Source organism: Musca autumnalis, unplaced genomic scaffold (assembly GCF_047663935.1).
Source record: "Musca autumnalis isolate F117 unplaced genomic scaffold, ASM4766393v1 scaffold_1, whole genome shotgun sequence".
In the NCBI taxonomy this organism is placed as follows: domain Eukaryota; kingdom Metazoa; phylum Arthropoda; class Insecta; order Diptera; family Muscidae; genus Musca; species Musca autumnalis.
In genome coordinates, this window is record NW_027411644.1 from 307091229 (window position 1) to 307105010 (window position 13782).

Consider the following 13782-nt stretch of genomic DNA (forward strand, 5'->3'; position numbering starts at 1 on the left):
GTAATCCCGAGCTTAGTTGAGTCAAAACTACTCTGGCTCCTCAGCTCCTCAGCTGGGATAGATGGGGGATGTTTTCCGAGGACCGCATTCACCCCATAGTTGTTTACGGCATCTGCAACGGCATCCGTGTGAATGATATTTAAACCAGTTTGATAGTCTTGTTTATCTAGGGTTTCTCTGTTGTAAAGCTCTGCTCCACTCTTTCTAGATCATGAAGATCCCTCCCAACGTATGGTGATTAGGATAGCTCTCACGGTAACACCCGAACAAGTACTGCAACGAAAGGTTAGGTTAGGGGATGTGTAGTCAATATATATTGACTACGCCACTCGGAGACCTTTCGGTCCATTGTGATCATCCATAAATCAGAAAGAAGAGGTTCAGAATTACCTGAAAAGGCAAGAGAAGAGAAACGTCTCCCAACAGTATTATACAGCCAGTGTATAATAGCTGGATTTAATCCCCAGCTTTTCCCAATCGAATTCTTACATGAATAAATTGCAATCATACCTCTCTTCGTCCGTTCCTCGACGTTCCGCTTCCATCTCAATTGAGAATCCAGGATTGTACCTAGGTATTTGGCCTCAGGAGATAGTTGTAATCGCACTCCATCCAATGCTGGTGGCCGAGCTTACGCTTTCTTGTGAACAGTACCAGTTCTGTTTTCGTTGGATTTACACAAAGGCCATTTGCATAAGCTCCGATATTATGGACAAAAATTTGCCAGTTATTAGTATAACCACATCATCCGCGTATGCGACAACCTTGATGCCCTGATTGTCGATTGCAACGAAAGCATGTCATTGTGTTGCTTTACTGGAAGTATCATGAGAAGCCACCCTGTTGCAGTTCTCAGGGTGGCATTCTGACAGGTTTGAATATTTTTCCATCGCGTTGCACTTATAATCGCGGGCTAAATTGGCGCCGCATAGTTTATCACAGAGCAACAAGGTTACTTTATTTGCACCGCATGTGTTGCCGGCAAGGGGCTTGTTCCTAAATCTCACTTTCTCGCAAATAGCTGTGATATGCGCGGAGGACGTGAGCATGCTGTCCAATGTGACCCCTAGAATCCTGGGGTAGTGAGTGGTCGGAATTCCGTTACCATCGACCATGACATTCAACTCTGCTCTCACCTCTGCGGCTTAACAGTTCTGGAGATATCACCCCATTTTGGGGGAATACCTGTTTTACTCTACGGGGCTTGGACTTCTTGTTCCGGAATGCATAGGGTTGTCTGCTCCATGTCCTCAAATAGCGTTGAGTGCTTGACAGACAGTATCAATGCTTTTGATAAGTCAAGCGCCACCATCACTGTTCTATCACACGGCTTGCTCTGATTAAGTCCTTGACTAATATGTGTGTGGAGATTGTGTGTAGCGCTGTTGTCGCGCGGTACTGCTCACGGATCCCATGCTGATGATTGGCAACTGGATAGCTATTTCTGAAGGTGGGGAGGACTTAAGTCTCACGGATATTTGCTACGGGCGACAAAAGCAAAATCGAAATCTTTGCTGGTATCCTAGTTTCAATAGCGGGACCACACTGCACATTTCCCAGACTTCCGACACGATGTGGGGGGCTAGCGACAGGTTGAGATACTCAAGTTCCGGCTCAGCCAGCTGTTTCAGCATTACCATGGAGAATCCATCACAGCCCAACGCTTTGGATGATTTGATGTTTCTGATGACATTCGCAACATTATCCATTGTGAATTGTGGTGGTTTTTCCTCGGCAGGAAGAGGTCTAATGCAGCGTAGTACTATTCTCGTCGCCCTATCACTGCCGGAGTGCTCGACAAACTGTCGATTAAAATAACTTGCTCACCTGTTAGAATCTCTCAGCGAATCGTCGCCAAACGTGACTGAGGTTCTATCTCCCTTCTTTCCGGGTTCGAGAGTGTCTTAACCGTTGCCACAATTAACTTATTCCGGCTCCAATCTTCAGATGATTTAACCACTTGTTCCGCTTATGCTCACCGACCAACCTGTTAAATTCCAGTGTCACCTCCCCGACTCTGGGGTCACTGGGGTTGCCACGATGAAGCTCATCACGTTCATTTGCTAACCCGTCGCCTCTGCTGGGACGTTTGGTCTCACTTAGGGTATTCGATTAGAAGGTATATGACGAGCGGCTGCAACAGTGATGATGTCTCCTAACCTCCTTTCTGCTAACCGAACAGCAGAAGGGTTGGGCAGATTTCTGAAGCGGTGATTGGCGAACTCTCTGAAATTACAACAATTAGCGTTCTCATGATTGATGAAAGTGTGGCGTTCAGAGGTGATGAAATCGGGCGGTCTGCTAATGGAGACAATTATGGAGAGATGGTCCTGTCCAAGAGAAATGACGGGTTGCCTCGTGACGCCATTTGTTAGATCAGGCGACACGATGGTTATGTCTGGCGAACTGTGACACTCTCCCCTGACTCTGGGGTCGCTGTGGTTAGCGCGACGAAGCTCATTACGCTAACTTGCTAATCCCGTTGCCTCTGCTGGGAAGTTTTGTCTCATTTCGGGTATTCGACCGGCAGGTATATGGCGTGCGGAACGTCCGTTCTGCTACCCGAACATCAGAAGGGTTGGGCAGATCTCTGAAGCGGTGATTAGTGAACTCTCTGAAACTAGGCAAATTAATTCCCATCATTGACGAAAGTGCGGCGTTCAAAGGTCTGTTGATGGAGATATGGCCATATCCAAGAGAGACGACGGGTTGCCACGTGACGCCATTTGTCAGAACAGGTGACACGATGGTTATGTCTGACAAACTGTGACACTCTCCTAATTCTGGTAGGGGCGTCCTCATTGACCGTGCAAAACGTACTCAGCAAGCACTATACCCTTGTGTCGTTTCCGAGGACCGAATGCCACAACTTATGATGAGCATTAAAGTCCCCCTAGATCAGACGGTTATGACCTTCCAAAAGCAGGCTAATCTTGGGCCTACAACCTGCTGGAGTATAGCTATTTATCGGCGGGCAGTTCAACATCTGACTGCTATCCCCATACATTCCATGTAAAGGTCCATGTAAGGGTCAAGCGAGATAGGTCTGTATTGAACAGACTGGTGCAATAGGAAAGCTAATCCCCCACGTACACTTCTGATGCGATCCTTCCTCAGTACGTTGTAACCATTAGAACGCTGTAAGCTGCAGTTGTTGTTGAGCTTGATTTCCTACATCGCCGCAACCATCATGTTCTTCAAACTCCTGAAGGTCCACTATTTCCTCGATCTTACCTCGGAGTCCATTGCTATTAAATTGCAAAAAGGATGCATTTTCAGGGATTGAAACAACAACGGCTGGTGTTAAGTGCTGCGTGTGCGACTGCTGTTTGGGGGCTGCGGGGAAGTCGCGTATTCTTATGACGACGATTCACTGGGGGCTGTATTCAAGTAGCATGCCGCCGAGTGATTGAAATTTCGTTAGATTCGTAGGTTAAGACGGGCAGGTATATAGATGCTGGATATCGTGAGGGCTTTGATGGCAGGAGGTGCATCTTGTGCTTAGAGTACAGAAACAATTTGTTCTCTGTAAGAGTTAAGGATACTACTGAACCCGGACCTTATTTGAGCCAATATGGAATGAGTTTGCCACTGAAGAAGCCGTTCACTATCCGATGTTGCTGCAGGAAATTGGCTTAGAATTTTTTACATCTGTAGAAATTTACTCCTTCGGAAACCGTCTGTTGGTGCACGGTGTTCAGAGATTTCGTTATCGACAGTCGGTTAGGGTTCGAGGGAATAATGTCTTGGATGTATTCGCGATAGTACCGAAATAATTATCGATGCGTCTAGGTGGTGGGTCTTCCATCACAACGTGATGGGTAAGGCTGACTCGGCTGACTGACAGCATCCTGGTATCTTCGTAAATATTGTCCACATGTCACATGTCTTAATTGCTATGGATATTTCGGAATTTTGCTGAATTCTTCATTGTATGGTGCTAAAGAAGAAAGTCCAGACCGAGCGGCGTAATTGAGACAGAGCGACCAATGGTCTTATATATCGTTATCTAAGACTCTTTATCATGTTGTTGTTGTAGCATCATAGAAACCTACGTGAAGCACAGGTTTGATGCTGGGTTGGCAGTCGCTGGCTGAAACATTATGGTTTCGGGTCAATCCGGTACTAAACAACCCGCTGCCGTGGGATTGACTCCGTATCATTGCCAGCTAATGCTTTGTTAGGACTTTGTTCTTGGATCTCACCTTCTGGTTGATGTGATTGGCGTGGGAAGAGAAGTGAAGACAAGTAAAAAGTGTCAGCCTGCTTTGCCGACAAAGGTATACCCTCAGCCAATGTGAATTGAAACTTTCATCTACGGACAGATAGAATGTATTTAGCGTATCTTCAGAATTTTGTGGCCCTTTTTCAACATTTGAATTTGCCGACAAAAATGTGGATTAGCGATTAACACAAATGTTGAACTTTTGTGGGGGGAGGTACCCTTAGGGAGGACCGATATGGGCCATTTTAGCACTTAAACTAAATTTTGACAATATATTAGGAGATCCAAGTTTGGACCAAATTGGTTGCACCATTCAAGAGATATCGTCCTAACATTTTAGTGACATTTTTAATATATTGGGGATTAGTACCGGTAGTTGGGGACCATTATTGCCCCATGAAACTAAGTTTGGATGAAATATGACGAAGACCAAATGTTGCACCAAATCGGTAGAACAGTTCGAGAGCCACAAATGGTGACATAGGGCTTTTAACACCTTTGGGGATATTTTCCCAAGAAATATGGACCTGCTCCTGAAAAAACTTTTACCGTCGTAATGGAGGTAGCGAATGCAAATCGCTTCAACAAAAATCAAAGTGATTCGAGAGCAGGTCTTAAAGTGAACTTATCCGAAATTTTGTGTGAGAGGTACCCAAAGGATTGCACAAATATAGTCCATATTCGAACCTGATCTATATCTGGTAGATATATTAGGATGTGCAGAGTATGGATTACATCAGTCACTCCTTAAAGAGTTATCATGCGCATATTTTTTCCGAACATTTTCAAACTTTTGGGGGGGGGGGGTACCCGAAGGAGTGGACCGACATGGTTTATCTTCGAACCTAATATATGTATGTTTGGACAAAATATTACGAAGGCCAAATTTTGGGCCGAATTGGCAGATCCGTTCGAGATTTATCTTGCGCTCCAATCACTACACACGGTGTCATAGGGGTTTTGTTGCACCTTTTCAGGCTATTTTCTCAGGAAGTATGGACTTGCCCCTTATGAAACTTGTACCGTCGTATGGGGGGGACAGCGAATACAAGTTGCTACAACAAAAATCAAAGCGATTCGAGAGCAGGTCATAAACTGAACATTTTCGAAATTTTGTGCGGGAGGTACTCAAAGGAGTGGACCGAGTGAGTCCATATTTAAACTTCATCTAAGTCTGGTAGAACTTTCACGATGTACAAAGTGTGGGCCAAATCGGTTACTCCCTTAAAGAGTTATCGTGCGCACAAATTTTCCGAACATTTTCGAACTTTTGTGGGGGAGGTACCGGAAGGAGTGGACCGATATAACCCATCTTCAAACTTAAACTAAGTTTGGGCAAAATATTACGAAAGCCAAATTTTGAACCGAATCGGTTGCTCCGTTGCTAAATCAACTCCAAATTGTCTGAAACACATTTCGTCCAAACATACTTGGGGTTTAAAACCATTATTTCGATGAGGCACATTTTGCCCGTATGAAAGTGTATATACCCTCGTTAGCATAATTGCTTAGGGTATAAAAATTATCGAAAACAACCCTAAGCATATTTGGATTATGAACAGGAGGGTTAAGCCTGTCATCAAGCTTTGTGTTGAATCCCCTCGTTCAGGAAGTGAATAGTGACACTGTAGACTTTGCCGGAGATAAGAAATAACACGTTCGATTGTACCAATTGAAATTACATACTGACAAGCTACGATTCACTCAGACCGAAGATACGACACATCTACTCCAACAAAATGAAATTGTCTCCCTTCGTACGGTATCCTCCTTGAGTCATTTCATAGGAAGTAATTTTATAATTCGTGATTCAAATTCTAACATTCAAATCCCTTAGTATTCCCTTTGTTATGATTAGCACCTTGTAGGGCATTCTCGTATTATGTTGACAGGCAAACTGGCTTTTTCCCTTTTTACCCGATAGTGTGTCTACGTGCTTGATCTTACTGGAAGAAGTTTGTCCAGTAATACTTGTTATTGTAATTTTTACTAAATATCGATTAACCAGACAAAACTAATAATATAAATGTTTCAGCATATAATTGTATCTATAATTTATTAATTGTTTGTATATTACTTTACAGGCCATCACGATTGGGGTCAGGATAAAAGCACCGGTGCCCGACGCTGTCCAATGTGTTTAGAAGTAGGACCTGTTGTGACATTGTGTATGGGTTTAGAACCGGCATTCTATGTAGATATTGGCCCGCCAACATTTGCATTTAATCCATGTGGACACATGGCGACTGAGAAAACGGTTAAGTAAGTCAAACGAACACCTATACAGTAACTAATTTCGGATATATAAAATTAATGTTATTTATTTTTTTATTTCCCACAGATATTGGGTCAATGTGGATATACCACATGGTACAAATGCTTTTCAACCTGTTTGTCCATTCTGTGCGACGCCATTAGACGCCAATTCGGGTTATATTAAATTAATTTTTCAAGATAATTTAGATTAAAGTGTGTATTATATATAATTATATTATTATTAAATATAAACAAAAAACATTTAAAGCAAATTTGCAAACAGAAGAAAATGAAAATAAGAAGAAGAAACAAACAAATAATCCATAGGCTTTATTTTTCTAAAAACATAAAATTATACAATAAGTAATAAAAAAAAGTAAAAAAGAAAAACAAAAAAACATAGAAAGTGAAAACGAAAAAATATTAATAATGAATTATTAATAATATTTACAAATTATTTTTTAAATATCAACAGAAAAAAGAATGTTCTATTTATACATTAAACATATACATACATAAACATAAAACATGCATTACATTTACACACTCAAACAGCCCATACAAAAATCCTCTTAAAAGAAATATAATCAAAAATTATCTGTTTTGTTTTTTATCACAATTAATATAAAACAATCATCCCCCCGAAAGTATTATTTACTTACTACCCCAGCTCTTTATCTGTTATCCCTCCCGTGCTTTGCTTGTTTATTTCCAAAAAATCCCTTTCATCAACCTTATTATTATTATTATTTCATTATTAATTTTAAGCCAATCCTCAATTCAATTGTTTTACCATTGCGGTTTTTCTTTCTTTAATTTTCTATATACTATTTTGTAAATTTTAAATACAAAAATAAAACAAAAACAAAGATGTGTGTTAAACAAATTATAGTTCCCAAACAAATGATGATAAATTTATACACCTTTTTAGATGTACAATTTTATAAACTTCTTTGTCTTGAAGAACAAAAAACAATTGTATAACATTTATATGAAATTAAAATGTATATTTTTAAGATTAAAAAATTATATCGATTTTGTTTTAATTTTTTTATTATTTGTGTTTTGCACTTCATTGTCAATTCATTCATATTTACTACCATCGATGGTAAACATCTACCATCGTAGTTTGCGCCTAAAGGTATGCTTTACATATGCCATTGAATGTTGTACATTGTTCCAGAGATGGAAAGTCCCAACTGACACAGAATTTAGATGCTTTATTAAGATTGTTTTCGTTGACTTTAAATGGCATGGAATTTATGACCGCATATAGTTCGTCTATTTTTTTTATTTTTCTATTATTAACGTTAACGTGTGAAAAGTAGTAGCATCGTAAACTTTGAAATCATATCGAGGTTTATTTTTTTGCATTTGTACATTAATAAAGCAAAAGTTACAAAGACTCAATAAAAAAGTTAATGTACAAACTTTACACTGTAACTTTTTATGTTGCTCCACGAGAAAAACAACAATTGGGCTCATAATTTGCCCTTTTTAATATTTCTTCCAAAGTTCTAAGATGACCTACTCGCAGAAATTCTTCTGTCACTTCCACCACAAATTAAAAAAAAAATCCGATTAAAAAATTTCCACAAATTTATTGCTGTTATTGGATCTTTTTTTAAATTTATGCCGCACGGGATCTTATGCGCTCCTGATTACATCGATTTCAAAGGTCTCGAAATCAACTTTCGCCGTTTGTTCAAGAATTCTTCGGAGGATTATTCTGAGACACGCTTCACCTCTCACTTCACGCCTCACGCAACTTGGTCACCCCATTTACGCTTATTTTTCGAGAATTTTGTGGACGTACTAGGGTGTACTCTTCTTTTTAAGTACCCTAATAAATCTTAGCCCCAATAAATTCGCAAAAAATAGGAGTAAATGGCATGGACAAAATGCTAGAGGCGTGAAGAGAGAGGTGAAGTGTGACTCAGAACATACCCGATAAGAAGGTATCTTCATCTAAGGTATATAACAAAAGTGGAGCAGAAACAGCTTTTACCATTTGGAGCAACACTGGTCAACACGATTTTTGTTAACGAGTTATATTTATTATTATCTTAACGAGTTATATTTTAAAATCCGGTGGTTGTATTTCTCTATCAACTCTTGTTTCTGGATTTCTAGGACAAATTAGATACCTATTTTTTAATGCAGGTCTATAATTTATCGAGCAGTTTTCAATACCCTCTTCTTAACAAACTCATGTTCAAAAAAACACCGAAAAAATATTTTTGGTGACCAAGGATAACGAAAATCTGGGTAAAATCGTAAAATAGGACCATGGGCTAAATCCCGAAAAGAAGAGCTGATTATTATACGAGTATATTTATCCAGAAAATCAACCCGTTATGAACAGGCGCCTGCTAGCAAACATAGTGATTTTGCTAGACCCACTTTGGCAGATTATTTTGTAACTTATTTTAAGGTTGATATTGCTCATCTCCATTAAAAGTCCTCCCGACATCATAACCTCTGAATGCTGTAGTTTCCCTAAAAAAGTCAATTGACAAGGATTCAGTGAGTTCAGCAACCAAAATTTTAGATAACTATCCAATTCCTCTGATATTCGAGTAGCAAAGAGCATCAGTGTTGCAGCCGCTGGGAAGCCAGGCAAGGTTTTGCCAGCAAAGGTGAATCATGCAGGCCGATCTCATTTTTGTCACCAGTGGTAAATATTCTTCAGACGCTACACCTCCCCAGCATCAGTGCTTACAAACATAACGTATGAACATCAGTGCGTGACAAATTAACCGAGAACAGGCCGTGTCACAGAGCAGTAATGGAAGCACAGGACCTGACTAAATCATTTTGATTGAGTCACTATAGAGATTGAGGGTGTCGAGAATACTACCCTTCGCCCTTGTTTGAAACTTACCCCCAGTTTTTGTAACTTATTTGTGTTCGTTCGTCTACATTCGTAATAATTTAGGCATTCATAGCTCAGCCCCCAGATGACATACACATTTAATTTTTAGTATACCCGTTCCATATATCGTTAAGGATTCCTCATTTAAAAATCAGCGCTCTACATTTGCGCTAAAGCGAGTAAATCGATCTACAAAGTTTGACAATTCGTGTGAGAAGAATAAAATTTTTTACAAAAACTGGGGGTTAGAAGCGCCAACTTAGTGTGGTCGGGAATCATACTTTAAATTCAGAAACAGGAAGTCGAAACCCCGTATAGTGAAACAGGGAGTTTCCCATGGAGATGTGATTTCTCCAAAACGGTTTAACAATTGCAATAATTTTTCCACAAACATCCCAGGAGGGACAAGGGATTCTTCTCTCATATCATTGAGTGCACCCCGATTCATATCTGCCAACGGCATTGCGATAATTACGTACGTATTTGTGTCAGGCTACATGCCTATCTCACTGACTTTCTTCAGTTTTTCTCGCCAGGAGTATGAAATATCTACCACTAAGTCAACAGTCACATTGTCGGCCACTAATTAGGCCAAAGTCCTGGAGGTCGCATTCGATAGCTTTTATAAGTCATACGCACATGCCACAGCTATCTGCGATAAGATGATAATTAGGGACAAAATCCTCAAGTCTCTAGCCGACAGCACTTGGGAAGTAGACAAAGAAACCTTCATATCGCGGTATGTTAAAAACTTACAAACCTGCCAGAATGCATGCAGTCCTGAGGACAACAATAGGGTGTCTCCTCATGTCTTTGGTGAACCACTTAAATGGGGTACTAATGGCCTGTTTCTCTAAGACGATTCGAATTCAAATTCGTTCGAATTGCTACCAAACTCCTATTGTTGTAGATTGAAAACACAATGAATCTATTAGGGTAACCCTAGTACTACCACATAAAATGCAACAATCTGGCAGCATCATAGCAGTGTTGCATGCATCAGTAGTTTTAAGTTATATCTCTCTCTACTCATTGTCAGTACACAGTCAGTAGTTACTTTGCAACCACCAGTTAATAGACATCTCATCTGTGCATATTTCGTTATATTTCATTGTTCTTCATAATTAATACTTTATTTCAACTCATAAAACAACTTAAAGTTTTATTCAATAAATGAATTGATTGTTATGTTTAAACATCGTCTTTCATTCAATCGACCACCTCCGTAAGAACATAACAATTTGGCGACGAGGATTTTGGAACAAATATAAGTTTCAACAAGGCTGCGTAATAAGATCAAGACATCGCACACAATAAAAGTTGTGGCAGGAAGATTTTCAAGGAAAACATAAAAACGCACAGGCGCAAGTTCATCAGGAATATTCTAACAAGAATTTTCAAGAAATCTTCAGCGATCAACACTCACACAAACAGTTTGCAGTCTCACATATACAGAAATTTTTTTCAGCTCAACACACACCACTACAACGTTGGGAATTTCATCATTTTTGCAGCGCACACATACAGACATACAACGGCAGCGTCTCTAACAAAATTGTAACGGCTGATAACACACAGACACTAGAACAATCTAGACATGTCGGAACAAGCGAATATTTTACAAATACTTGCGAATCAACAGGATTTGCTCAACAAACTCACACAAATCATCGCTGGACAACAAGGTGCAAACACAGTTTCATCATCAATTCCAGGTGAATAATCAGTGGCAAAAGCCCAACTCATGGAATCTTTAGCTAATTCCATGACGGATTTTCACTATGAGCCTGACAGTGGTTTATTATTTGAATCGTGGTACAATCGTTTCAAACACATCTTCGAAAGGGAAGCAAGTGCACTGGACGATGCAGACAAAGTAGGACTTTTGTGGAGAAAAATGTCCAATCACATTCATGAACAATTCAAGAATTTCGTGTTACCAAAACAACCTCAAGAACTTTCATTGGCAGACACAATCAAGCATCTTACAAGACTATTTGGCAGAACAGAAACACAAGTAAGTCTACGATACAAGTGTCTCCAAATCACAAAGATGGAAAATGAAGATTTTAAAGAATACGCTAGTCGTGTCAATCTTCAGTGTGAACTTTTTAAACTGGATGACCTAACTACAGACCAGTTCAAGTGTTTAATTTTCATACTTGGTCTCAAATCATCACAAGACAGTGACATCAGAATCCGTTTATTACGGCATCTCAATGAAAGTAAGGAAGTAGTCAACCTAGAAAAGCTAGTTGATGAAACACAAAGCATTTTGGATTTGAAAAGTGACACAGCACTAATTGAGGGAAGCCAAAAACAGTGCAACAAAATTGGTAAGCCTCAACAAAAACAAAAGATACCAAAAACAGCATGTTGGTATTGTGGAGATATGCATTATGCAAAACATTGCCCCTACTCCAAGCACAAGTGTACCAAGTGTCAACAGATTGGTCACAAAGAAGGATTTTGCAACAGCATGCACAGGCAGAGCAAACCAAATCACAACAACAACAAACATCAACAGAGCAAAACCAATCATGATCAAAACTCAGAACAGAACAATGTGAGTCATCAGAATTTTAACAACAATAAAACAAAATTCAGCACAAAAACAGTATCTACAACAGATCCAGTCAAAATCAAGCAGGCAAGAAAATATGCTACAGTGAGTATTAATTCAAAGCAAGTGAAACTACAGTTGGACACGGCATCAGACATTACCATAATTTCTAAATCAACGTGGAAAAGAATCGGAAAGCCGGATGCATTTGAAACCACAGACACCGCCGAAGATGCAGGTGGCAATAAACTCACATTTTTTGCAAAACTTTTTCCAATAGAAGTGTCAGTTGCAGGAAAATTAAAAATTGTGGATTGTTACATTTCAAATTTGGAATCATTAAATGTCCTAGGCATAGATTGGATTGAGAAATTTAATCTATGGGATATTCCAATAGCAAAATGGTGTCATCAGATCAAGTTCACAGGGACTAAGTCATTTAACAATGTTTATCAAGTACTCAATGCTCATTTTCATCCCAGCCCAAATAGGCAAGTCAAAACAGCACTCAAAAAAAGGGAAGAGGAAGGAGCGACCGCAAAAGCATCTTCAAGAAGAAAAACTCACAACGTATTCAACGTTCATAAAAATCTATGTTCATCAGTCATGGACAGAAATCAGAAAAAGGAAAGTCAGTATAATTTCAAACACGGAAGTCGCATCAAGGTACATGCAGATCAACTTCAAACAAAAACAGGCGATACTTCTGCTTCATCAAACAAGTTATCACCTTTGGATATATTACTTCGAGAATTCAACATTAAATTGCCGTATACAGATTCTACAGCATATGAATCATCCACAGAAGACAACCAGTTGAAGTAATATCCAGAACCCAGGTTCAAACTTAAAAGGGGAGATATTAGGGTAACCCTAGTACTACCACATAAAATGCAACAATCTGGCAGCATCATAGCAGTGTTGCATGCATCAGTAGTTTTAAGTTATATCTCTCTCTACTCATTGTCAGTACACAGTCAGTAGTTACTTTGCAACCACCAGTTAATAGACATCTCATCTGTGCATATTTCGTTATATTTCATTGTTCTTCATAATTAATACTTTATTTCAACTCATAAAACAACTTAAAGTTTTATTCAATAAATGAATTGATTGTTATGTTTAAACATCGTCTTTCATTCAATCGACCACCTCCGTAAGAACATAACAGAATCAAATATTTTTCAAAAAACATAAGTTTGGTATTAAATCGAACGAATTTGTATTCGAATCGTCTTAGTGAAACAGGCCATAAGATCTTGCCGGAGCGTCTGCACAAAAAAATTGTCGATGCAGTATCAGCCAAACAAATCATCATCTTAGCGGAGTCTATAAGCGCTTATCGTATAAATAACGTCCTCGGATATTACCCATCATCCGTGGCGGCGAAAGAATAATAGCTGCTACGACAAACGACAGTGGTTTTAGCCCAGATGTGTATATAACGATGTGTAGCCGCTTGAATTCGTATTGGGCCCGAATCCAAGTTGGAGAATTTTTGTGTCTGGATACAGAGGATCCAGAACCTCATAATTGAAAAAAAAACACGAACGAACATATTTGCGTTGCTACAAAAACAATCGAGAATTGTTTTTTTTTTTTTTGCTAAACTAAGATCCAGTTGGTACAGCCACCTTAAATCCTACAGTTTTGACTTTTTGAGATAAAGGTGGCTTCCAGGATTTTCGAGTATGCTCTTTCTGAATTTTTGGTCGACTTTTTCCCATCTGCTCTAGTTTCTGAGATATCCACCTTTCGTTTTAGGTATGAAATTAATATTTTAATCAAAATTTTTGACAAACAACAACATTTTTAGAAATATTGCAAAACATGAATGGAAAGTAAACGGTGGAACGATTGGTA

At 39.2% G+C, this 13782-nt stretch overlaps 1 protein-coding gene across 2 annotated transcripts in view; it reads left to right on the forward strand.

The window, feature by feature from the left end:
• The window catches only part of Pli (E3 ubiquitin-protein ligase pellino), a 161550-nt gene extending 154040 nt beyond the window's left edge, over positions 1-7510 (forward strand). For both annotated transcript variants that reach the window (XM_073962105.1, XM_073962106.1), the window contains exons 9-10: positions 6310-6487; positions 6567-7510. In XM_073962105.1, coding sequence (XP_073818206.1) covers positions 6310-6487; positions 6567-6693 — 305 coding nt within the window. In that variant the 3' untranslated portion in view covers positions 6694-7510. The remainder of the gene's footprint in view (positions 1-6309; positions 6488-6566) is intronic.
• The last annotated feature ends 6272 nt before the right edge of the window (positions 7511-13782 follow it).